This window comes from Dendrobates tinctorius, unplaced genomic scaffold (assembly GCF_039654945.1).
Source record: "Dendrobates tinctorius isolate UK_male_01 unplaced genomic scaffold, ASM3965494v1 ptg000015l, whole genome shotgun sequence".
Taxonomy (NCBI): Eukaryota; Metazoa; Chordata; class Amphibia; order Anura; family Dendrobatidae; genus Dendrobates; species Dendrobates tinctorius.
Genome location: NW_027361683.1, coordinates 3,422,706 through 3,450,597, shown reverse-complemented (window position 1 = coordinate 3,450,597; position 27,892 = coordinate 3,422,706). Strand labels below are relative to the sequence as shown.

General features: G+C 45.4%; 2 protein-coding genes across 2 annotated transcripts in view; one reads left to right on the top strand and one right to left on the bottom strand.

Annotated features, from left to right (window-relative positions):
• The window catches only part of EPHA10 (EPH receptor A10), a 1,119,172-nt gene that overhangs the window by 691,386 nt on the left and 399,894 nt on the right, over positions 1 to 27,892 (bottom strand). The gene's annotated exons all lie outside the window — the stretch shown is intronic.
• The window catches only part of LOC141077914 (uncharacterized), a 76,102-nt gene continuing 49,724 nt past the window's right edge, over positions 1,515 to 27,892 (top strand). Inside the window, exons 1-2 of the mRNA XM_073564687.1 lie at positions 1,515 to 1,592; positions 6,473 to 6,622. Of these exons, the coding sequence (XP_073420788.1) occupies positions 1,515 to 1,592; positions 6,473 to 6,622 (228 nt within the window). The remainder of the gene's footprint in view (positions 1,593 to 6,472; positions 6,623 to 27,892) is intronic.

Genomic DNA, 27,892 nt, shown 5'->3' with positions numbered 1-27,892 from the left:
TTTGTGCATTCATCTCGACACCAAGCAAAGCCATTTAACTAATGCTGCTGCTTGATTTTTCCCACTGTAAGGTAGTAAATTAGCCACCGTCCTACAGACGGTCAACTTTTTATTAGATAGGTTCCCTAGCGCAGTTTAAATTCATCTAAGATAAAAAAAAAATGTAAAATATGGCAGCATGAAAGCCACTAGATCTACTTTTAGTATGCCATCATAACTTTGTACTGTGGGATGTAATCTCAGCGGGCAAGATATTTTCTCAGTGGTTAGCACTGGCAGCTACCAAAGGCTGAGAGGAACATCATTTTATCCGAATTGCTGAGCTATGAAGGAGGGCTGATTAGTGCGGCAGACCTTTTTGTCACTGTTTAATGACATATTGATTTCTCGCAGCCGGCAGGTGCTCAATACTGACCTTCACCTGTTTACAAATGTGTTTGGTTAAAAGAAATAAAAGGAATTCTATTACGAATATGCTGCTGTGAGTGGGGGCTGAAAGTGGAGTTTTCATGCCTGGAAAAAGTCAAGTGATCTTCTAGCATCTAGGTCTATTCAAGGTCTAGAGATGTGGCCATGTGACTAACTCTTTGAAAATGCTAATTGATTATTGCCCTCAAGTGACTTCTTTTAGGACACAGTAATAGCGGACACAATGGTGGATACTCAGCTTGTCCAGAAATATATAAAACTAACAAAAGGCTGATTAGCAGCATTTTCACAGAAGAGTACCTGAGGGCTTATTCAGACGTTAATATTTCATGTACAAGTTCCATTCTTGTTTTTCATGCCTAGAACTCGTACCTATTATAATCTATGATGATCTTTATATGTCTGTGTATTTTAAGGAACTGAGTTCTCCACACCAAAATACAGAGACAGGTTCAATTTTGAGCCAAGGATCAAACTGGCTAATGCAATTTTTAGTTCCTTTGAAAAAAATTGGACAGCATGCAATGCATCGGCGTGCTGTATGATGTTCTTGTTTGATAGGAGTAGCTGGACAAAACTTCTTGCAGCCAAAGAATAACCTGATTAAAGTCTACCGGTTAAAGTTGACACACTGACCCAAGAATTATAAAAATCTGACCCAAGACATAAATGAAAATCATTCCTTTATTGTGCATGAGAATAATCACTGACGTCTCACTGAGCCGTTTTAAGGGATGAGAGAGTAAATTTGGATGGAATTGAATTCTATTCAAATTCAACAAAATGCTGGTTGCTGTTTTTCTAAGCTATAAAGGGTCATTAAAAGAAAAAAAATTAAAAATCCTCATACTTAATTCACCTTTTACCACTCCAGCTCCTCCATTGCTCACCATCATCCATCTGATCCCTGATGCATCTTCTGATCCCCAGACCTCTCACACTGAGCCTTGACTTTCGGCTCTTAAAGGGTCTCTGGTGGTTATGCACATGTGTACATGGTCATGGAGTATGTCATGACGTCATGATGCTTTCACCTTTCGTAAGCTTGTATTGAACCCTCAAAGGCCTCATCAGAGGTTGAAGTCATGGCTAAGGGAGTCATGGCTATTTCAGTACTAGCACTGAGGATCAGAAGATGCAATGAGGACCAAAAGGGTGAAGTGGTTTGAGAGGTGAGTGGTGAAGTGCGTATTGAAATTATTTTTTTTAACATTTTCTGGTCTGTGTAGACAGCTCAGAGCATAATAAGTGTGAGAATCATGTGGGAATAGTGGATGAGGGCAGGTATATCTCACCCAGATACCTTTCCTATGTGGCCTAATCTGGTCAGTAGCTCACCTGGTTATTAATGAATAATGGGAGGGCGGATATAAAAGGATGCCAGGTGGTTGTGTGAGTGTCTCAGCATGGGAACTCAGAGAGCCTGTCTGTGTGAGAGACACACGTGAGTGAAAGCAGTGCCCACTGCAACTGTGGTTTGGCTGGACGGGAGAAGACCTCCAGTTGGTAGTTAGGTTGTACTTTGTTTAGTTAGTGCCGGACAGGCAAGGATTTGTTTTATGTTTTTTTTCTTTATGCATTGCTTTCACCGTTAATAAACCTGACGCAGTGTCAGTTATACCTGGACCCCGGCTTGTGCGCCTGAGTTTCATGCTGAACGCACGTGACCTTTGACCCCAGCAAAGGCGATCTCGGAGTGTTTTATCACATTGTGGTGGAGAACGCGGGCATCACGTGAGAAGCATGAGCATGGAGGACGTGGTGAAAGCGCTTGTACAGTCCACCGCCGTCCAGCAAGAAGCTAATCGGGTGATGATGGCCCAGCTGAAGGAGTTGGTGAACATGACAGCTACCGATCGTTCGCTTCTCCAGCAGGTGGAGCAGCGCCTGGCAAGCTTACCTGAGGTTAACCTGGAAGCAGAGTCGAGAGTGATTCACGTGAGTCGGTACTGGCAGAAGATGACGACCGAAGATGACGTCGAGGCATACCTGACCACGTTTGAACGGACAGCGGTGCGAGAAAAATGGCCGAAGGCACGATGGGCCGGCCTGATTGCCCCGTTTCTTTCCGGTGAGGCCCAAAAGGTTTATTATGACTTAGAACCTGAAGCCGCGCAGGACTTTGACAAACTGAAAGCCGAGATCTTGGCCCGGCTGGGAGTGACGACCGCTGTCCGTGCACAGAGAGTGCATCAATGGACTTATCAGCCAGATAAACCACCGCAGTCACAGATGTTCGACTTGATTCACGTGACGAAGAAGTGGCTACAACTCGAGGTGTTGACAGCGCCAGAGATAATCCAGAGAGTCGTCATGGACAAGTACCTGAGAGCTCTACCGCCAGCCCTGAGTAAGTGGGTAAGCCATGGAAATCCTATGACGGCAGATCAACTGGTGGATCTGGTTGAACGTTACTCCGTGGCGGAAGGACTCTGAGACGACGCTACCCCACCTTGTTCTTCATCATCTCCACGTGGAACCGGTAAGACTGTTCCAGGGAGTAGGGGAGAAGGAAAAATCCCTAAGACAGTGGGGGAGGAGACCGGGGAAGAGGAGGAGGCCGACAGCCGTTTACCTCCCCGTTTGCCAGATTTAGAAGTTCAGAAAGATGACTTCCAAAGCGAGCAAATAAAGGATCCTACCCTTTCTCAGGCTAGGACAAATGTAAAAGTGATAAATTGGGTACCCGTAGAACCTGGCCCTAGGCTGGCATATCATTACATGGTTCTGGAGAAAGATTTACTCTATCAGAAAGAGAAAAAGGGGGAAGTCACAGTGCAACTATTAGTCGTGCCAAAACCCTACCGGCGGCAGGTGCTGGACCTGGCCCACGGACATGTGATGGTAGGTCACCTGGGAGTCCAGAAAACCACCGAAAGGATATTACACTGTTTTGTTTGGCCAGGCATGCATCACGATATTCGTGTATATTGTGAGTCTTGTCCTGACTGCCAAGCCTCTGCACCTAAGCCCCGGTTCTGTAGCCCTTTGGTACCCCTACCTATTATTGAAGTCCCGTTTGAGAGGATTGGGATGGATTTAGTTGGGCCCTTTCCACGGTCTGCACGTGGACACCAACATATCCTGGTCATCTTGGATTATGCCACTCGTTACCCGGAGGCCATCCCTTTGCGTAACACGGCCACCAAGACGATTGCCAAGGAACTGGTGCATGTGTTTAGTCAGGTCGGTATACCAAAACAGATACTCACCGACCAGGGGACCCCCTTTATGTCCAGGGTAATGAAGGAGCTCTGCCGATTGTTACAAATCGAATCGTTACGCACATCCGTGCATCACCCTCAAACAGACGGGTTGGTCGAACGGTTCAATAAAACTCTGAAGCAGATGCTGAGAAAGGTGATAGACAAGGATGGGAAGAACTGGGACTATTTACTTCCGTATTTGCTTTTTTCCATCAGGTAAGTACCCCAGTCTTCGACGGGATTCTCGCCTTTCGAGTTATTGTACGCCCGACGTCCTCGCGGCTGTTAGATGTCGCAAAAGAAACCTGGGAGGGTCAGGTCACTCCGTTTAAAACGGTGATAGATCACGTAACACAAATGCAGGACCGTATTGCGGCTGTTATGCCTATCGTCAAAGAACACATGATGCAGGCTCAAGGAGCCCAAAAAAGAATCTATGATAGGGGCGCCAAGATCCGTACGTTTGCACCCGGAGATAGGGTGTTGATCCTGGTTCCCACAGTGGACAGTAAGTTCCTAGCAAAGTGGCAGGGCCCCTTTGAGATTAAGGAAAGAGTTGGTGAAGTAAACTACAAAGTATACCAGGCAGGTAAACGGAAACCTGAACAGATTTATCATGTAAATATGATAAAACCCTGGAAAGATCGGTCTGCCTTGTCAGCGGAGCTGGCCCGTCCGGTCTGCTCGCATACCGTACCGGAGGTACGGGTTGCAGAGACTCTCTCGGAGCGGCAAAAGACTGAGGTCAGGCAGTTTCTACTTCACAACCAAAAGTTTTTCTCCGAAAAACCCGGGCAGACTACGCTAATGAAACATGACATCGTAACGGAACCTGGTGTCACAGTTCAAGTAAAACCCTACCGAATCTCGGAAGCGCGCCGTGAAGCCGTTTCCCGAGAATTGAAGGCAATGTTAGAGTTAGGAGTCATTGAGGAATCGCACAGTGCTTGGTCCAGCCCGATTGTGCAAATTCCTAAACCGGACGGCACAATCAGGTTATGCAATGACTTCAGGAAACTGAATGCGGTCTCAAAATTTGATGCCTACCCTATGCCCCGGGTCGACGAGTTAATAGATCAGTTAGGAAAAGCCCGGTATATTACGACCCTAGATCTAACAAAGGGGTATTGGCAGATCCCTCTGGCGGAGGCTGCCAGAGAAAAGACGGCATTTGCTACACCGGAAGGTTTATTTCAGTATGTGTATATGCCGTTTGGACTGCACGGGGCACCGGCGACCTTCCAGAGACTGATGGATCGAGTCCTGAGGCCACATAGGCAGTACGCTTCGGCCTATTTGGATGACATTGTCATTTACAGCTTGGACTGGGAGACTCATCTCCAGAAAGTACAAGCTGTGATTGACGACCTGTGGGAGGCAGGTCTAACCGCAAATCCCAAGAAATGTCACATCGGGCTAGAAGAAGCCCGGTATTTGGGGTATGTAATTGGGAGGGGTATTGTTAAACCCCAGCTCGATAAGATTCAGGTGGTTCAGGACTGGCCGCAACCTGTCAACAAGAAGCAGGTGCAAGCCTTCCTGGGGATCGCCGGCTATTATCGCCGATTCATACCCAATTTTGCAGCCATTGCTACCCCCCTGACGGATCTTACAAAAGGGAAAGACTCCATCATGATTAAATGGAGTTTAGCGGCTGAAGAAGCCTTCCATAGCCTAAAACGGGCACTTTGCTCTCAACCCGTACTAGTGACTCCGGACTTCTGCAGCGAATTTGTGGTACAAACGGATGCCTCTGATACCGGTATCGGGGCCATACTGTCACAAGAGAGGGACGGAGTGGAACACCCAGTCCTCTATCTCAGCAGGAAGCTGAATAAACACGAGCAAAGGTATGCAGTCGCAGAAAAAGAGTGCCTCGCCATTAAGTGGGCTCTAGAGGCCCTCAAATATTACCTGGTGGGCCGAAAGTTCAGGCTGATCACTGACCATGCCCCTCTCAAGTGGATGCACTTGCACAAGGAACGGAATAGCCGGGTGACCCGGTGGTTCCTTGCCCTGCAGGCCTTCACTTTTACGATGGAGCACCGCCCAGGGGCACAGATGGGGAATGCAGATGCCCTGTCCCGAGTGCACTGTTTGGCGGATGTCATTGCTCGACCAGAGTGGTCTGAGCAGAGGAGGTGGATATGTGAGAATCATGTGGGAATAGTGGATGAGGGCAGGTATATCTTGCCCAGATACCTTTCCTATGTGGCCTAATCTGGTCAGTAGCTCACCAGGTTATTAATGAATAATGGGAGGGCGGATATAAAAGGATGCCAGGTGGTTGTGTGAGTGTCTCAGCCTGGGAACACAGAGAGCCTGTCTGTGTGAGAGACACACGTGAGTGAAAGCAGTGCCCACTGCAACTGTGGTTTGGCTGGATGGGAGAAGCCCGCCAGTTGGTAGTTAGGTTGTACTTTGTTTAGTTAGTGCCGGACAGGCAAGGATTTGTTTTATGTTTTTTTTCTTTATGCATTGCTTTCACCGTTAATAAACCTGACCCAGTGTCAGTTATACCCGGACCCCGGCTTGTGCGCCTGAGTTTCATGCTGAACGCATGTGACCTTTGACCCCAGCAAAGGCGATCCCGGAGTGTTTTATCACATAAGGGATATTAAATTTGTGGAGTTTAATTTCTTTGCGATGTGAATTTCTCAGACGCAAACAGGCGAAAGTCTTTTCTCTCCTTTTCTCTTAATAATTTTCTACAAGTGATGTCAATATACTGTATGTAATTATTTGAGGTATTCATCGCCCTATTAGAGTTCATTTTTCAATTTAAACTGGGGGTATGTTATTGTCAACTTTATCTGTGATTAAGTAATTTTTTTTAGTCTGAAATGTGTAGAAAACTACATTATGCAATGCTGCATCCAGTTTTAATCAGCAATCGACTGGATAGTCTTCCATTTGTTAAGCAGTTTTATGCCACAAGGGGCAGCAGTGGCATTCCGTGCCGAGAATCATTGAAAGCCTCAAACAAGGTGAGCTGGACTACACCGGATTAAATTTTAATTTTTGCCTGATCCGCTCATCTCTATCCCTTATAGTTGGACTCAAAAATTACTGTTCTGTGTATTTGTTTTTTTTGTTTTTTCTTAGTGGAAATGCTTCATAAATGTACCATGATTTTTATATATCTGCTAAGTAATCACCAAAATAAATTGACAGAGCTAGCTGCTTCTTATTTCCTAGCTGAAGCCGTATTTTTAGATGCCAAACTGAAGCAGATGCTGTCAGTGTTTGCAGGCTGCTTGAATGTGAAGTATTGCACTGCATTGTTTACACCCATATCTATGAGCAAAGCCATGCCACCATATGCAGGTTTTTGCTAAGACTGTGTCAAAAGAATCACAATGTGATTATCCGAATTTTAAGGCATGTTTTTAAACAACTTACTTGAAGAAATAGTAGTAAATGTATTATGAATTCTGTTCCCCAAGTTATACATTGCTATGGGTACATAAAGAATAGGATCCATGCCTATAGATCACAATTCTGTCGTGGGGATTGTTAGACTAGCCTTTGAGTAGAATAGAGGATCTTTGGTGGGGAGAGGGTTTTGGGACATCAGATTTCAGCTATAATATGGCCTATGAGATCCATAAGGTATAGTTATTTATTTTTGTCTTGTTTGAGTTTCAGTACGAATAACCTATCAACCATATTCCTGTGTTTGTATAGGTTGACCTTAGACTTTTTTCTTAATAATAAGCACAGAGAACTCCAGTCCATATTTGTTCTTGTCGTCCATATGTACTATATATCTAAAAATATTATTACAATGATGAAGATGTCAGTCACCGTATATTAAAGGGTTATTCCAAAGGAAATTAAGTTATCCCCCATCCCAGTAGTCGAATCCCTAGTTATCCCATGATAGGGTCTTTAGAACCCTGAGAACAGTACATTGAAGCCCTGTCCTAGATGAAGCGAGAGTGCATACCTGCCGTCTCTGCTCCATTCAATGTCTGTGGGACTGCCATACACACCTCTCTGCTGTTTCTGACAGTCCAATAGAAATGAAATGGAGCAAAAACTATACATGAACACCTTCACTTCATTCAAGACAGGGCTGCAGAGCTCCATTCTTGGGATACTAATGTCCCAATCTTGGTATTACTGAGAGCTCCCAGCGGTAGGACCTCCAGAGATCAGTAAGTTATCCCCTATTCAGTGAATAGGGCATAACTTGATTTTGTTTCATTACCACTTTTTTTATTTAAAGCTTCTCTGTTTTATTTGGCAAGAAGATACAGTATATGCCATGTATCTCATCTTTGAATAAACTGATCACTCTATCCTCTGGCACTTGACTTTAGGCAGATCTGGGAGTCTCCATTGCACATTAGAAAGTTAGCTTGCCAAGCTGTCTTCAGGTACGTTATTTCTAATGTAATATCCTTCTAAAAGTGGCTTTCAGACACTTGGTCTTTAAAACATATACAGTGTGAGAAGGTCGCTGATAAAATACTGGTGGGGAGATATGTGTCACTGAAGATGTTAGCCTTAAGCCCCCGTTACACACTGCGATATCGCTAGCAATATCGCTGTAAAGTCACCGATTTTGTGACGTTACAGCGATATTACTAGCGATATCGCTGCATGTGATACTTACCTCCGACCGGCTCCCCCGCTGGTTATCGCTGATCGCGCGAGAAGCTCCTGGACCATTCCTCGTTGGTCACTTCCTGTGGTGCTTCCTGCTGTGACGACGAGCGATGCGTGGAGCCAGGCGGGAGGACGCAGGATCGCCGCGTCTGACAGGTAAGTAGCGATCCCTGTCCCCTGCGATGTCGCTGGTGAGATCTGCCTGAGTGGCAGCTCACTAGCGACCACCCAGCGATTCACCAGCGATCCTGACCGCGTCATATCGCTGGTCGGGATCGCTGGTGAGTCGCTAGGTGTAACGGTACCCTTAGTGACATGAACCCGGAAGAATGCTCCAGCAGATTATGTTGTTATGATTGAGTCACCGTAGGAGGCAAAAACAGAAATGCTAGCTAAGTCCTGAAAACCAGAGAAGTTGGCAACTATCAGATTGCAGACCCCTGAACCTATCAACACAACTAGCAGTAGCCGTGGGGGGTTCCTACGATGACCTAGACCCCTCGATCACAGCCGGAGAGATACATAGGCCTAAAGAAGGAAAGGGGAAATCTAACTGCCCCAGAGCAGACCCCAAAGCAATAGGCAGCCCCCCACATATAATGATGGTGAAGCAAGATGAAAACACTTACACAGACAGAAAGACAGGCTGAGCAAAGACAGGGCCCTAAAACTACCTAGATAGGAACGGATAGGAAGGCTGCTGTCTGCAATCTGCCAAAACCCTATCAGAGACAAAAGCCAACAAGCTGATATAAAAAATGGCCCTGAAGCAACTAAGCTTCAAAACTAAATCAGCACTCAGGTACCTTCAGAAGACAGAGCTCACGGAACACTGCACACTCCAGCAGGGAGTGGCAGAATCCAAAAAGCAAGAACAACAAAAACAAATCTTAGATGCAAAAAGGCAAAACAGAAAACTTAGCTTTAGGAGAGCAGGAATCAGACTGGTGTCCAAGAGTCCACAGAGAAATCACCCGCAGGGCAGAAAGGGCGTGGGCTGCCTTAAATCCAGTCAGTGACTCCACTCAGCCAATCGTCTTCATTAGTCCCAGGTGTCTGATAATCAGACTCACTACCTTCCTTCACTAGAATAGGGAGTTCACCAGGCCTCAGTGACGGAGGGGAAAATGAACTCACAACAGTACCCCCCCCTTGAGGAGGGGTCACCGAACCCTCAACAATGCTACTAGGGCGATCAGGGTGAGCCCGATGAAAGGCACGCACCAATCTTTTGGCATGAATATCAGAGGCAGTGTCACGCGGGGCTTAGGTCAACTCAGGCAGAAATACCCGGGGCCCCTGTGGTGTCCCTTTCACTAGGGGAAACCCTGTCTGACCCTCAACTCAGGGTTTTTGCTGATGGTGCAAATGCCTGAGCCTCCACCCTTTCCTTATCTCCTGCTCAGCCCTAAGCTTAACCCTCCACCCTCCACCCAGTGAGGAGACAAACCACCAAAGCCCCACACAATAAAGACAGACAGGGAGAACTTAAACTGCACCGCGCCGCATACACACAGGACTATACAGTAATGTGAACAGGGCACAACAAAACACAAATATGGGAAGGCGAGAAGGTAACAATGGATCATACGACACCAGATATGAATCTCTCTCTCTCCAACACCTCCACTCCAGACCGGAACCACTTGGTATGACACACAAGCTATAATCGGCGACGCCCATAGGCCAGCACGACTATTTAAAGACCATGGGCGTGACCAAACATCCAACCTGATCTCCAGCTAGATTAACCCCCGATAGCCTGAGAAACTCAAGCCGACGCCATTGAGGCTATAGTGGACGGAGGTGGAACTGCCTCTGCCTGCCGGACGCTGTGGTGTGAATAGCGTCCGACATGACAGTACCCCATCTTCTACGAGGGACCCCAGGGCCCTCAAGACTCATAGGACCCGGCTTGTCCGGATGACGATGGTGAAAAGAACTGACCAGCCGATCCGCATGTATGTCCGAGGCTGGTACCCAAGACCTCTCCTCCGGACCATACCCCCGCCAGTGTACCAAATACTGAAGAGTACGGCGCACTACTCGAGAGTCCACTACCTTGGAGACCTCAAACTCTAAATCGCCATCCACCATGACCGGAGGTGGCATCGGCGTCGTGTCCACAGAGCCTACCACCTTTTTCAATAAAGCACTGTGAAACACGTTGTGTATCTTGTATACTGCAGGAAGTTCCAACCGATAAGCAACTGGGTTAATGATGGCAGCAATCTTAAAAGGCCCAATAAACCTTGGCCCAACTTTAAAGATGGAATTTTGAGTTTTATGTTTTTAGTCGCTAACCACACTCATTCACCCACACACAGGTCCGGACCTGGCACGCGTCTACTGTCAGCCACCCGTTTGCACCTTGCACTCATGCTCAACAATCGCTGTTTCACCCTCCTCCAGACCGATGATAATTGAGCTCCTAGCTGGTCCTCCTCCGGGACACCCCCCGAGTCACCCTGACGTAAGGTACAAAATTGAGGATGTTGACCGTAAACACAAAAGAACGGAGACTCTCCCGATGACTCTTGGTGGTGATTATTTAACGCGAACTCGGCCAGAGGAAGGAAAGTAGACCACTCCTCTTGGTTGTCGGACACAAAGCATCGTAAATACTGCTCCAGATTTTGGTTCATGCTCTCAGTTTGACCATTTGACTGTGGATGAAACGCAGATGAATGTGACAACTTGATCCCCAAACGTGAGCAAAAAGCTTTCCAAAACCTCGCAACAAATTGAGTTCCCCTATCAGATACTATGTCCGACGGAACTCCGTGGAGTCTGACCACCTCCTGCACAAACACCTGAGCCAACGTCTTCGCATTGGGCAAGGAAGGCAATGAGACAAAATGCGCCATCTTTGAAAATCGGTCAACCACCACCAAGATGACCGTGTTCCCCGCCGAGACTGGCAAGTCAGTGATAAAATCCATGGAGATTTCTGTCCATGGCCTATTAGGTACCCCCAGAGGCTGTAGCGTGCCAGCAGGACGGGCTCGGGGTGACTTGGCCCTAGCGCACGTGATGCAAGCTGCCACGTACGAGACCACGTCCTGCCGGATTTTGGGCCACCAGAAACGACGCGATACCAGCTCCAAGGTGCCCTTAACCCCTGGATGACCAGCCAGTACTGAGTCGTGATGTTCCCTCAACACCTTAAGACGAAGATGAAGGGGTACAAATGATTTGTTGGTGGGAAGTCCTGGCGGTACCTCCTCTTGGGCCTCGGCAATCTCCGCCTCTACCTCAGTCGTGAGAGCCGAAACCACTACACCTTCCTGGAGGATGGGTACCGGCTCTTCCCGAGGTTCTCCCCCCGGAAAATACCTGGACAAGGCATCCGCCTTGGTGTTTTTAGCCCCGGGACGGTAAGTCACCAGAAAATTGAAACGTGTAAAAAACAATGCCAGCGAGCCTGCCTAGGAGACAGACGCTTGGCCGACTCCAGATAGAGCAGGTTCTTATGGTCGGTGATGACTGTGACCTGGTGAGCCGCCCCCTCCAAGAAGTGTCGCCATTCCTCAAAAGCCAATTTGATGGCCAACAACTCCCTGTTGCCGATATCATAATTCCGTTCGGCCGGCGACAGCTTCTTGGAGAAGTAGGCGCATGGATGCATATCACTCAAAGATGAGCCCTGTGACAGTACTGCCCCCACTCCCACCTCAGACGCATCAACCTCCACCACAAAAGGTTTAGACACGTCCGGTTGCACCAGAATGGGGGCTGAAGCAAAACTGTTCTTCAGACGCTCAAATGCACGTATCGCCACCTCAGACCAGCTAGTCAGATCGGTACCTTTTTTTGTCATGTCCGTGAGCGGTTTGGCTATAGTAGAAAAGTGTTTTATAAATTTCCTATAATAATTAGCAAACCCAAGGAACCGCTGGAGCGCTTTCAGATTATCAGGCCTTTCCCATTGTAGCACCGCTTGTACCTTCGCGGTGTCCATTTTAAACCCTGCGGCGGACACAATATATCCCAAAAAAGGCAATTCCTGAACAAAAAAATAAGCATTTTTCCAGCTTAGCATAGAGCTTATTCTCACGGAGCAACTGTAACACCTGCCTGACATGCTCTAAATGAATGTCCCGGTCGCTCGAATAAATGAGGATATCATCCAGGTATACAATCACAAATTTCCCCAGGACATGAGCAAATACATCATTAATAAAATGTTGGAAAACAGCAGGCGCGGTTGTCAACCCAAATGGCATAACCAGGCTCTCAAAATGACCCTCAGGAGTGTTAAACGCCGTCTTCCACTCATCCCCCTGACGGACCCTTATGAGGTTATACGCCCCCCTGAGGTCAAGCTTGGAAAACCACTTTGCCCCCGCCACCTGATCAGGGATCAAAGGCATCGGGTATGGATCACGGATCGTAATCTAGTTTAACTCCCGGAAATCCAGACATGGGCGTAACCCCCCATCTTTCTTCTTAATGAAGAAAAACCCCGCTGCTACAGGCGAGGACAAAGGCCGGATGTGTCCTTTGCTCAGACTCTCCGCGATGTAGTCTTTCAGAGCTTGTCTCTCTGGACCAGAAATATTAAACATCCTGGCCTTAGGTAATTTGGCCCCGGGTTTTAACCTAATCACACAGTCATAGGCTCGATGTGGAGGCAGTTCTGAGCAACCCCTCTGAGAGAATACATCCGTGAAATCCTGCAAAGCCTCCGGAAGGCTGGGCGTCACGGCGGACACACATGTGGCCAAGCAATTGTCCTGGCAGAAACCACTCCATTGGACTATGTCCTGAGTTTTCCAATCAATCACCGGGTTGTGCCTGGACAACCATGGAAAACCCAGGACCATTTGTGCTGGGAGATTACGGAGGACCCTACATGTAACCCACTCAGAATGTAGGACCCCAATGCAGAAATACCCGGGGCCCCTGTGGTGTCCCTTTCACTAGGGGAAACCCTGTCTGACCCTCAACTCTGGGTTTTTGCTGATGGTGCAAATGCCTGAGCCTCCACCCTTTCCTTATCTCCTGCTCAGCCCTAAGCTTAACCCTCCACCCTCCACCCAGTGAGGAGACAAACCACCAAAGCCCCACACAATAAAGACAGACAGGGAGAACTTAAACTGCACCGCGCCGCATACACACAGGACTATACAGTAATGTGAACAGGGCACAACAAAACACAAATATGGGAAGGCGAGAAGGTAACAATGGATCATACAACACCAGATATGAATCTCTCTCTCTCCAACACCTCCACTCCAGACCGGAACCACTTGGTATGACGCACAAGCTATAATCGGCGACGCCCATAGGCCAGCACGACTATTTAAAGACCATGGGCGTGACCAAACATCCAACCTGATCTCCAGCTAGATTAACCCCCGATAGCCTGAGAAACTCAAGCCTGCGCCATTGAGGCTATAGTGGACGGAGGTGGAACTACCTCTGCCTGCCGGACGCTGTGGTGTGAATAGCGTCCGACATGACAGGCAGAGACCCAGGAATTATCCTCCTGACCATAACCCTTCCATTTAACCAAATACTGGAGTCTCCGTCTAGCCAGACGGGAATCCAGAATTTTCTCTACCTCATATTCCAAGTTACCTTCAACCAATACAGGGTCCGGAGGTGCCACCTCAGGCACAACTGGCTCAACAAACCTCTTCAACAAGGACTTATGGAACACATTATGGATCTTAAATGTGACAGGAAGAGCCAAACGAAAAGAGACCGGATTAATAATCTCCAAAATCTTGTAAGGTCCAATAAATCTAGGCTTAAACTTAGGAGAAGCCACCTTCATAGCAATATTTTTTGATGATAACCACACCATATCACCAATCTTAAACTGGGGACCAATGGTCCTATGTCGATTGGAAAACCGCTGGGCCTTTTCCTGGGAGAGAGATAACTTATCCACCACTTGGTCCCAGATCTGGTGCATTCTCTCCACCACAGTGTCAACACCTGGGCAGGCAGAAGGCTCCACCTGCCCTGAAGAAAATCGAGGGTGAAAACCAAAGTTACAAAAAAAAGGTGACATCAAAGTGGCAGAACTAGCTCTATTATTTGAAGCAAATTCGGCCAAGGGCAAAAATGAAACCCAATCATCCTGATCAGCGGAAATAAAACATCTCAAATACGACTCCAAGGTCTGGTTTGTTCTCTCTGTCTGCTCATTGGTCTGAGGGAGAAAAGCAGAGGAGAAGGACAACTGAATTCCCAACTTGGAACAGAACGTCCTCCAAAATTTAGACACAAATTGAACTCCTCTGTCAGATACAATGTTCTCAGGAATCCCGTGCAAGCGAACCACCTGTTGCAAAAACAGAGGCACCAACTCAGAGGAAGATGGCAACTTAGGGAGTGGTACAAGATGAACCATCTTAGAGAACCTATCACAAATCACCCAAATAACAGTCATTCTTTGAGAGACCGGCATATCAGAGATGAAATCCATTGAAATATGGGTCCATGGCCTCCTGGGGACCGGCAAAGGCATCAACAACCCACTAGAGCGAGAACAAGATTTAGACCGGGAGCAAGTCCCACAGGACTGCACAAAATTCCTGACATCATGAGACAAGGTGGGCCAACAAAAAGAGCGACTCACCAGATCTCTAGTACCAAAAATACCTGGATGACCAGCCAATGCAGAGCAATGAACTTCAGACATCACTCTCTTCTTCCACTGGTCAGGAACATACAACTTTCCACTGGGGCAACGCTCAGGTTTGTCCTCCTGGAACTCTTGCAGAGCAAGTCTCAAATCGGGCGAGATGGCAGAAAGAACTGCCACTTCGCCTAAGATGGTGGCAGGCTTGGTCACCACAGGAGAATCAGCAAAGAAACTCCTAGAGAGGGCGTCTGCCTTGACATTCTTAGTTCCAGGAAGGAAAGAGACCACAAAATCAAAACGTGTCAAAAAACAAGGCCCACCTAGCCTGTCTAGGGTTCAAGCGTTTAGCCGACTCTAGGTAAATCAAATTTTTGTGGTCAGTGAGGACCACAACTTGATGTCTGGCTCCCTCCAACCAATGTCTCCACTCCTCAAATGCCCATTTCATGGCCAACAGTTCCCGATTCCCCACATCATAGTTACGTTCAGATGAAGAGAACTTACGGGAAAAGAAAGCACAGGGATTCATTTTAGATGTTACCGGATCCTTTTGGGACAACACCGCTCCTGCACCAATCTCAGAAGCATCCACCTCTACCTGGAACGGGAGTGAGACATCAGGTTGCCGCAGAACCGGGGCGGAGGTAAATCTACGCTTCAGCTCCTGAAAGGAAGCAACCGCCTCCGGAGACCAATTCAACACATCCGCACCCTTCCTGGTCAGGTCAGTCAACGGTTTGGCAATACTAGAAAATTTTGCTATAAATTTCCGATAAAAATTAGCAAAACCCAAAAACTTCTGGAGGGCCTTCAAAGAAGTGGGCTGAACCCAATCATAAATGGCCTGTACCTTGGCCGGGTCCATTTCAATAGTTGACGGAGACAAAATAAATCCCAAAAAAGAAATTCTCTGTACTCCAAAAAGGCATTTTGATCCTTTGACATACAGAGAATTCTCTCTCAAGATCCGGAACACAGTCCGAACATGTTCCACATGAGAATCCCAATCCTTGGAGAAGATCAAAATATCATCCAGATAGATAATCAAAAATTTATCGACAAAGTCTCGGAAAATATCGTTCATGAAGCACTGGAAGACAGAAGGGGCATTAGTGAGCCCAAAAGACATCACCAGGTACTCAAAATGTCCCTCCGGAGTTTTAAACGCCGTCTTCCATTCATCCCCCTGCTTAATGCGGATAAGATTATACGCCCCCCTGAGGTCAAGCTTGGTAAACCAGCAAGCACCTCTGACTCTAGAGAGTAGATCCGAAATCAGGGGTAACGGATGCTGATATTTAATAGTAATTTTATTGAGGGCACGATAATCAATACAAGGCCTTAAAGAACCATCCTTCTTGGCCACAAAAAAAAAACCGGCACCTAAGGGTGAAGATGATGGTCTAATATGACCCTTCTCCAACGCCTCCTTAATATAGGACCACATAGCCTCGTGCTCGGGTACAGATAAATTGAAGAGCCGACCCTTAGGAAATTTACACCCCGGGTTTAGTTCAATTGCACAGTCATAACTCCTATGAGGAGGCAAGGACGCAGACTCATTCTCACTAAATACATCATAGTAGTCCGCCAAATAGTCAGGAACCTCATGCGACTGAGGAGAGGTGGAAAAAAATGGAGCCTCACTAAAGGTACACCGGCAACCCCAGCTCACCACAGACACAGACTTCCAATCCAAAACTGGTTTATGAATCTGCAACCAGGGAAACCCCAGAACAACGGCATCATGTAGACCATGCAACACCAAAAATCTGCAATTTTCTTGGTGGTCTGGGGCGACCCGCATGACCAGCTGGGTCCAAAACTGAGGTTTAATTTTAGCCAGAGGGGTAGCATTAATCCCCCTAAAAGGGTTAGGCGTCTGCAGAGGTGTCAATGGAAATCCACAACGTTTAGCAAAATCCAAGTCCATTAGGTTTAGCGCTGCTCCCGAATCCACAAAAGCCCTGGCGGAAAATGTGGACAGGGAACAGATCAGAGTAATCGCCAAAAGAAACTTAGGCTGAACCCCATCAACAGAAAACGTGTGTGCAAAGCGTTTCTCACGTTTAGGACAAACAGAAATAACATGTGAGGCATCTCCACAGAAAAAACACAGCTTATTACGCCTTCTGAATTCCTGACGTTGCGCCTTAGACAAAACTCTATCACATTGCATAGGTTCAGACGTCTGTTCAACCGGTGGCAACACCTCTCGTGTAATCCTGCGTTCACGTAAACGCCGATCAACCTGAATGGCTAAAGACATAGAATCGTCCAGACCAGAGGGAACAGGAAATCCCACCATAGTATCTTTTACGGCTTCTGACAAACCCTTCCGAAAGAGAGCAGCCAAGGAACTATCATTCCAGGTAGTAAGGACCGCCCACTTTCAGAACTTTTGACAGTACAACTCTGCAGATTCTCGACCCTGGTTCAATGCTAACAGGGTCTTTTCAGCCTGATCAATAGCATTAGGTTCGTCGTACAGCAACCCCAAGGCTTGAAAAAATGCGTTCACATTAGTCAGAATAGGGTCATCTGGTTTCAAAGAAAACGCCCAATCCTGGGGATCGCCGCGCAGCAAAGAGATGACAATTTTAACCTGCTGCGCAGGGCTCCCTGACGAGTTAGGCTTCAAAGCAAAAAATAATTTACAATTATTTTTGAAACTTAAAAATTTAGATCGATCCCCAAAAAATACATCAGGTGTGGGGATCTTTGGTTCAACAGCATGTGAATGAGCAAGGTAGGCGGAAATTCCCCGCACTTCAGCAGCGAGCTGCTCCACACGATCAGACACTTGCTTTATCTCCATTGAGAGGAAAAAAAAATTCCCCCTACGGCCTCAGAGATATAGAGGAAAGAATATACACACACCGTTTTTTTTAAACACAATTCTTTCCTGCTATTGATTACCCCAGGATCTGCGGTTGGGCGGGTGATTCTGTTATGATTGAGTCACCGTAGGAGGTAAAAACAGAAATGCTAGCTAAGTCCTGAAAACCAGAGAAGTTGGCAACTATCAGATTGCAGACCCCTGAACCTATCAACACAACTAGCAGTAGCCGTGGGGGGTTCCTACGATGACCTAGACCCCTCGATCACAGCCGGAGAGATACCTAGGCCTAAAGAAGGAAAGGGGAAATCTAACTGCCCCAGAGCAGACCCCAAAGCAATAGGCAGCCCCCCACATATAATGACGGTGAAGCAAGATGAAAACACTTACACAGAGAGAAAGACAGGCTGAGCAAAGACGGGGCCCAAAAACTACCTAGATAGGAACGGATAGGAAGGCTGCTGTCTGCAATCTGCCAAAACCCTATCAGAGACAAAAGCCAACAAGCTGATATAAAAAATGGCCCTGAAGCAACTAAGCTTCAAAACTAAATCAGCACTCAGGTACCTTCAGAAGACAGAGCTCACGGAACACTGCACACTCCAGCAGGGAGTGGCAGAATCCAAAAAGCAAGAACAACAAAAACAAATCTTAGATGCAAAAAGGCAAAACAGAAAACTTAGCTTTAGAAGAGCAGGAATCAGACTGGTGTCCAAGAGTCCACAGAGAAATCACCCGCAGGGCAGAAAGGGCGTGGGCTGCCTTAAATCCAGTCAGTGACTCCACTCAGCCAATCGTCTTCATTAGTCCCAGGTGTCTGATAATCAGACTCACTACCTTCCTTCACTAGAATAGAGAGTTCACCAGGCCTCAGTGACGGAAGGGAAAATGAGCTCACAACATTATGTGCTGAGAAGAGGGATTAATTCGCTATAATAAGGGTTGAGTTTGTGCAAACATCTTAATAGTTGGGTGGCAGGCTGTTAACCATATTTATAACCCAGGGTTTGGTCTAGAAGGTAAATATGAAGCCTTTGGACTCGTTCAGTGTTTTGTGTGTCTGGAGATGAGATCTCCAGAACTGTGCTCATTGTTTTTCTTCCCTGAGCTATCAAATCCCGCAGCCACACAGACTGTACTGTATGCTAAGTTTTTTCACCATTATGCCAGAAGGGCCATGTATGTTTACCCAATTGTGGACTGGTTTATGCAGCATATTTTTAATAAACCAGTTGAAAACTTAAACGAAAAGCGTTCCTGTGAGTAGCTCTTTGACCAGCCAAGTAAGTCAATCCACCACAACAGTTTATCACAAAATTTAATCTGACCACTGGGACTAAGGGTTCCGTTACACTTAGTGATGCACCAGCGATCCCGACAATGATATGGATCGCTGGTGCATCGCTAAGTGGTTGCTAGTGAGCTGCCAAACAGGCAGATCTCACCAGCGACATAGCATGGATCGGGGGTCGCTACTTACCTGTCAGACGCGGCGATCCTGACATCCTCCCGCCCGCATCCACGCGTCGTTCGTCGGCACCACAGGAAGCCCAGCAGGAAGTGGCCGACGAGAAATGGCCCAGGACATTCTCGCACGATCAGCAATGGACAGCGGGGGAGCCTGTCGGAGGTAAGTATCACACATAGCGATATCGCTAGCAATATCGCTATAACGTCACAAAACCAATGACGTTATAGCGATATTGCTAGCAATATCGCTATGTGTAACGGGCCCTTAACTCCAATCCTGACTACAAAGAAGTCTACTCACCTATAGTGACTGTCCTTAGCTTTTCACTGGCCAATGCACCTTTTGAGTCCTCAAATGTTAGTAGTTCTCTTTCGAATATATTTGATCTGCTGATTCCAAAAAAGGTATTTGTATTATCCCCTCAGCTCTAGTTTTTGTTATATAGAACATATTCCCTATATCACTCTTTACTTTGCTCTTCCATAAAAAATTAGGGTATTTTATTATTGTATGTAAATTAATATATTTTAAGCATGAAGGAAAAATATTAAAAATTAAAATAAAGTGCCCTACATGAAAATCTACTTATTTCATATGAGAGGCACAATGTAATAATGCAAACTTTACAGTCATTTGACACAGAAGAAACTCTTTTTTTAAGATTTTTCAAGAAAGGGATCTGCCAGGAAAATCCCACATACGTAAGATTCCAACAATAGTGTGCTATCATCATGGAAATATGTGAACACGCTCACTATATCTGCTAACTTGTACACAAAACACAAACTAGGTAACAGAGGAACAAATTGAAAAACTCATCTCTATTCTCTATATATAAAAATGAATGTGTGTGTGTGTGTATCACCAAACAATCACGAAGCATCTTTCATTTCACCAGAGCTGTTCAAAAGAAGCTGAGCTGTGATTGGTTGCTATGACCAACAGTTTTCCTTGCAAACAATAACTAAGCATCTCTCATTTCACCAGAGCTAGTTAAAAGTAGCTGAGCTGTGATTGGTTGCTATAACCAACAGTTTTCCCACTTGACAACACCTCAGCAGACACTGACATGGTGGGAGAAATATAGCATCCCTGGGAACATAAGCTCCCAGCCACTGTCTGCCCCCCTGAAAGGAGCAGACAGCACATGACAGAAATGAATCCCCTCTCCCGTGCCCATATTCACATCACACATCCTCCATTTCATAGTCACATCTTCCCTCTTAAAGGGATCATTGGCATGGAAGTCAGAGCAAATCCATCCAGTGCTTTGGTACTGACCCCAGGGTCTCTTAAAGGGATCATTGGTATGGAATTTAGGGCAAATCCACTCTGCGCTTTGGTACTGACCCCAGGCCTTTCTTAAAGGGATCTCCGGTATGGAAGTCAGTGCAAATCCATCCAGCGCTTTAATTCTGATCCCAGGCCTCACTTTGGGGTTCAATTTCTTCTGTTACCCTTGGGGAAATAAAAAAAAAAATTTATTTTCATGCCCGGGCATTATAAACTTCTGTGAAGCCCTTTGGGGTTCAAAGTGCTCACCACACATCTAGATAAGTTCCTTAGGGGGGCTAGTTTCCAAAATGGGGTCATTTGTGGGCGGTTTCCACTGTTTAGGTACATTAGGGGCTCTCCAAAGGCAACATGACACCCGCAGACCATTCCATCAAAGTCTGCATTCCAAAACCGAGCCCTGACGTGTGTCCATACAGTAGTTTTCACCCACATGTGGGGTGTCAGCATACTCAGGACAAATTGGACAACAACTTTTGGGTTTCAATTTCTCCTGTTACCCTTGGAAAAATAAAAAAATTGGCGACTAATTGATCATGTTTGTGGAAAAAATACGATTTTTTTAATTTTCATGCCCGGGCATTATAAACTTCTGTGAAGCCTTGGGGGTTCAAAGTGCTCACCTCACATCTAGATAAGTTCCTTAGGGGGTCTAGTTTTCAAAATGGGGTCATTTGTGGGGGGTTGCCACTGTTTAGGTACATTAGGGGCTCTCCAAAGGCAACATGACACCCGCAGACCATTCTATCAAAGTCTGCATTCCAAAACGTCACTACTTCCCTTCCGAGCCCCGACGTGTGCACATACAGTAGTTTTCTCCCACATTTGGGGTATCAGCAGACTCAGGACAAATTGGACAACAACTTTTGGGGTCCAATCTCTCCTGTTACCCTTGGGAAAATAAAAAAAATGGTGACTAAAAGATCATGTTTGTGGAAAAAATATGATTTTTTTATTTTCACGCCCGGGCGTTATAAACTTCTGTGAAGCACTGGGGGTTCAAAGTGCTCACCACACATCTAGATAAGTTCCTTGGGGGGTCTAGTTTACAAAATGGTGTCATTTGTGGGGGGTTTCCACTGTTTAGGTACATCAGGGGTTTTCCAATCGCGACATGGTGTCCGATCTCAATTCCAGCCAAAAACGTCAAATGGCGCTGCTTCCCTTCCGAGCTCTGCCATGCGCCCAAATAGTCGTTTACCCCCACATGTGGGGTATCAGCGTACTCAGGACAAATTGCTCAATAACTTTTAGGGTCCTGTTTCCCTTGGGAAAATAAAAATTGGGGTGAAAAGATCATTTTTGTGGAAAAAATATGATTTTTTAATTGTACCGCTGTACGTTATAAACTTCTGTAAAGCCCTTGTGGGTTCAAAGTTCTCACCACATATCTAGATAAGTTCCTTGGGGGGTCTAGTTTCCAAAATGGGGTCACTTGTAGGGGGTTTCCACTGTTTAGGTACATCAGGGACTCTCCAAACGTGACATGGCGTCCGATCTGAATTCCAGCCAATTTGGCATTGAAAAAGTCAAACGGCGCTTCTTCCATTCTGAGCTCTGCCATGCGCCGAAACAGTCGTTCCCCCCCACATATCAGGTATCAGCGTACTCAGGATAAATTGCACAATAACTTTTGCAGTCCAATTTCTCCTGTTAGACATGGTAAAATAAAAAAAATTGAACCTGAAGTATTTTTTTTGTGAAAAAAAGTTAGATGTTCATTTTTTTTTAAATATTCAAAAAATTCCTGTGACGCACCTAAAGGGTTAATAAACTTCTTGAATGTGGTTTTGAGCACCTTAAGGGGTGCAGTTTTTAGAATGGTGTCACTTTTGGGTTTTTGGGTATTTTCTATCATATAGACCCCGCGAAGTGGCTTCAAATGTGATGTGGTCCGTAAAAATAAAATGGTGTTGTAAAAATGAGAAATCGCTGGTCAACTTTTAATCCTTATAACTTCCTAACAAAAAAAAATTTTGGTTCCAAAATTGTGCTGATGTAAAGTAAACATGTGGGAAATGTTAGTTATCAAGTTTTTTGTGTGCTGTATCTCTGTGATTTAAGGGCATAAAAATTCAAAGTTGGAAAATTGCGAAATTTTCAAAATTTTCGCCAAATTTCCGTTTTTCTCACAAATAAACACAAGTTATTTGAATTAAATTTTACCACTAGCATGAAGTACAATATGTCACGAGAAAACATTGTCAGAATCACCGGGATCCATGGAAGCGTTCCAGAGTTATGACCTCATAAAGGTACAGTGGTCAGAATTGTAAAAATTGGCCCGGTCATGAACGTGCAAACCACCCTTGGGGGTGAAGGGGTTAATTATCAACTTAGGCAGGCATTTATGGAAAGTCCACTTGTTCTTGTGTCAGACTCATATGTATAAATTAGATGATTTATTCAGATAAAAATGTACTTTTTAGTAATGTCACTTTTGCTTTTAACTGTCAACTGTAGTAAAAGATAAAATAAAGATATACAGTTATAACAGATACTAGAAGTGTGCCCGATGCTATCGCATCGGGAGGGCAGTAACATCACGATGGGGGGCTTTGTGGCGCTGGGGGTGGCGGCCCACCAACTTCCGTGCAGTCACATCCGGCAGGAAAGACGGTGTTTTACGGCTTGTGCTGGAGTTGGTGTGTAGTACCACCAGAGGGTGGCCACACCCAATCTCCAGCACAGGCCTCAAGCCGTGGCCTTTTCTGCCGGTTGTGACTGCACAGAGGTAGGTGGGCAGGCAGCGGCGGGATCCATGTAGTCAGGTGGCGGGTCCTGGTGGGGGTCCGGCGGCATCTCTCTCATTAACCCCCTCATTATACCCCCTCTTTACACCCCTTTCACAGCCTCGTGATCGCAGCGGAGGCCTGGATCCGAGTGGCAACAGGGATCCAAGCTGTGGCTGGGATCCAAGCAGTGGCTGGGATCCCAGCAGTGGTCAGAATTGCAGCAGTGTTCGGAATCGCAGCTTCAGCCTGGATCCGAGCGGCAGCTGGGATCCCAGCGGCAGTTGGGATCGCAGCAGTGGCCTGGATCCGAGCGGCAGCTGAGATCCCAGAGGCGGTCGGGATCGCAGTGGCGTTCGGGATTACAGCGGCGGCCTGGATCCTAACGGCGGTTGAGATCGCAGACAGAAGTGAATGACAGACAATTTAAGTCAATTATATATATACAGTAGATAATATCAAAATGTGACTTAGTTGCACCATACTGTAACTATGAGTCACTCATGTAGTTTGTGATTTTATTATTGAATTTTTTTACATGTCTTTGGTATATCAGTTTTGAGAATTCTGATATACAGAGTGCATTTCAAGGTCAACCGATGTGCAGGAAGCCTCATTACAATTACAGTAGCTGCTGAAATCGTAGCGCCCGGACTTGATCCCGCCATCACATCTCCACTTTTGCCTGCGACTTCTCACTATTTGATGCGTGTTGAACTCTGAACGAGGCACAGTTTTTTCAGAGATAACAGAATCAGACAGGAATGAAAACATGTACTTTTTTTCAGTTGATTGGCTTGTCAGACCTGCAATGAAGAAAGTGCTAAAGAAATCTTTCGGAGTTCAAGCTTTGCGTCTACGACATCTGATAAAAACTAACACAGCTTTTCTGACAGTATGAAGCCTTTTAGCGTAGTAACCTATAATAAAGGGTGAATCACAGAATTGTGGTCAGGCCTACCACATCTTTTATTAACTATAAATGTTCTGTGCCTGGTACTATACAGTAAATTACTTAGTTAAGTTGTATCAACATAATTATGATATAACATCAAGGCAGCTCAGACAAGGTAAGGCTCCTTTCTCATCTATCTACATTACTCAATTTATTGGATCAGAACAATGAAGAAAATTGCTGAATCATTAACATTAAGGATACCATTAAAGGAAATCTGACTCCAAATTTATGCTATATATTGAGATCAGCATGACATAGAGGCTGAGATCCTGATTCCAGCAATGTGTCACTTACTGGTCCGCATGCTATCATTTTGATACAGTCACTGTTTTCTCTGTTGCAGTGCTCTAATGCTGATCCCTGTATAACCCCACCCCAATCACTGATGGGCAGGGATTACATTAACAGAAAGCTGCTACTCAGTGGTGGGGCAGAGTTATTCAGAAGGAGGCACATGACCCCTTGTCCTGTAGTGATAATCTCTTGCTGATAAAACACTGATATAACTGAGACAGAAACACACAGTTCAGTAAGTGGCACATCACTGGAATCAGGCTCTCAGTGTTAAGGATATGTATATTGACTGAAGATATCAAAAATGGACACTTGCAGACAAAATGGACACTGAATGTAGATATATAAAAATCAGTTGGAATGGACTTCAGTTTGCCAGTACCATGTTGTACCAAGTCGCCTCATGTCGATCAAGGATCTACATGCTACATGGAACTGTGCAAATTGAAAAACCCTAATAATTCTTCCACTAATAAACTTTATTGCTGTGAGGGAAAGACAGGATAATAAAGATAGCTGACCATATTGATTGACTTTGAAGATTATGTGTGAGATACAGGCCAGCTTGACTTTATTGATCAACCATTAGAGTAATATAGATAATGACATGTGGTGATAGATGTCAGCAATTATTAGCAATAATTATGGGATAAGGCAATGAGGTCATGTGTGACAAAGTCCCTTATTTTTTCCTATGAAATGTTGTGCACTTCAACCAATAAAGCAGAACTCATCTGAGACACGACTCACTGTCGATGTCTTGTGACTTCTCTGGCCGTATGAATCCTATATACAATTTGACGGCAGACAACTGAGACGAGAACACACGCATTTCGTGTTCCCTAGCATTTGCCTCCAAATGTGGGCTAGGATGAGACATTCGTTGATGACCAGCTGCAAACTTGACCTCCAATCTCAGAACGGACCACTCGAGGAAGGAGATTGCAACTCCTAACTAGGTAAGAAACTTATTTATCTTATCTATAACCCTCCAGTGTCTCCATGCTGAAACAAAGGTCAGTCAGCTGTCATACTCGGACATAGTGACCGATCGCTGATAAGTCATAGAACAAAAATCCCACACTGGTCAGGTTTTCCTTAATTGTCTGCCTTATTTGCTTTACCTCTCGGCTTTATTGATTTGCTTGCATACGTGATTGTTACCTCAGTCAGCCTGAAAAAAGTTAAGGAAACATGCTGGGCTAATTCAATGTAACTCTGGTACTGGCCCTGATCTCGGCCTGGCCAATGTTTTGCTAATGTTTTATGGTTTTCTGGCCTCTATGTCTCTCCAAGTGGGCAAGTGGGAGTAGAGGGTGAGTGATTTTCCAATTTCTATGTAGTTGATGATTTCTTGCAGGTTTCCACAGGTCAGTAATGAAGACGCATTTATAAGAGGTTGCCATTACTAACCCCATAGTTACTGTAACATACTGCTGCAGTGCAGTACAGTGCAACCTCCACCAGGGGGTGCTGGTGAGGGAAGAGAGGTTGCATACACACACAGCGTAATCACACAGAGCAGCAGCACAGGTGTCACAGGTAACGAAAGAGTGGTCAGACAAGCCGGAGTCAGCAACAAATAGAAAGATGAAGTACCAGAGGTCACAGCAATGCACGTAGTCAGAGAGAAGCCAAAAAGTCAGAGCTTAACAAGAATGAAGTATCCAAAATGTGAGAAGTAAGACATAGTTGGGGTACAAGCCAGAATCAAAGCCAGTCGGGGAGCATGGTATCATAGATGGGACATAAGAGATGGTGTCCAAAGATCAAGCCAAGTCATACACAAATACGGGAAGTCAGAGGCAGAAGGATCACTAGGGTATACGGGTCAGCGGCTCTGGCCTGGAAGCCTGTGGAAACTGTTTGGGTAAGAATACAAGGACAGAACAATGGAAAGGACACCATTGTAGGCATTTACTACAGGCCGCCTGTGCAAGCTGAAGATATGGATGAACTCTTTACGCATCAAATGGCCAAGTTCTCCAAAAAATATGACATAGTTGTCATGGGAGATTTCAACTATCCAGACATTTGTTGGGAATCTCTCTCAGGCAAAACTAATAGGTAAAGGAAATTCTTATCCTCTCTTGCTGACAACTTTATCTTCCAAAAGGTAAGGGAGAAAACAAGGGGAACTGCTACCTTGGATCTAATCCTTATAAACAGGGAGGAAATGGTTGAGGAGGTAAAAGTGGCTGGGACTCTAGGAGGTAGCGACCATGCTATTTTAGAATTTTGGATAACTAGAGGCGGAAGACATGTGAAGACTCAGACGTCAAGGTTAGATTTCAGAAAGGCAGATTTTAAGGGATTCAGAAAGAGAATTGGAGGGATCCAATGGCTGGATATCCTTAAAGACAAAAATGTCCAGGAAGGATGGGAAATCTTGAAAAATGAAATTCTCAAAGCACAGTTGTTAACAATTCCGAAAAGAGGGAAGAATAGGAAGCATTTAAGGAAACCAGGATGGATGAACACAGAACTTAAGCACATGCTAAAAAGGAAGAAAAAAATGTTTATAAAATGGAAAGAGGGAGGCATATCTAAAGAAGAATATAATGCTGTCTGCAGAACCTGCAGGGCACAAATCAGATTAGCTAAAGCTGAAAATGAATTGAGGCTTGCAAGAGATGTCAAAAGCAATAATAAAGGATTTTGGGGATATGTCAAAAGTAAAAGAAAAGTCAAAGATGCTATAGGATTTTTACAGGATGAAAATGATGAAATGGTAAGACAGGATGTTGAGAAGGCTGAACTTTTAAATTCCTATTTTGCATCTGTTTTCTCTCAGAAAGGAAATGTAACATCAACTGTTATTGACTGTCCTATTAAGGGAATAGAAGAATCCAGGATATCTATAAACAGAAAGATAGTGAGGAAACACTTAGCTAACCTAAATGAATTCAAGTCTCCAGGTCCAGATGAATTACACCCCAGAGTACTGAAGGAGATAGCAGAAGAAATTTTTGAACCCCTCTCCATAATCTTTGAAAATTCTTGGAGAACAGGAGAAGTGCCAGAAGACTGGAGAAGAGCAAATGTTGCTCCTATCTTCAAAAAGGGGAAGAAGGTGGACCCAGGCAACTATAGGCCGGTGAGTCTGACTTCTATACCAGGAAAGATCTTTGAACAAATTATTAAACAACATGTATGTCAATACCTGGATAAGAATGAAGTGATTAAACAGAGTCAGCATGGGTTTGTAACTAATAAGTCATGTCAGACTAATTTAATTTCCTTCTATGACGGTATTACTGATTGGGTGGATCAAGGAAATGCTGTAGATATAGTATATCTTGACTTCAGCAAAGCATTTGACAAAGTCTCTCATACAATCCTTATTGAAAAAATGAAAGTATGGAATGGACAAGGCAACTGATAGGTGGATTCATAACTGGCTTAGTGATCGGACCCAAAGAGTGGTCGTAAATGGCTGCACATCCAGTTGGAAGAAT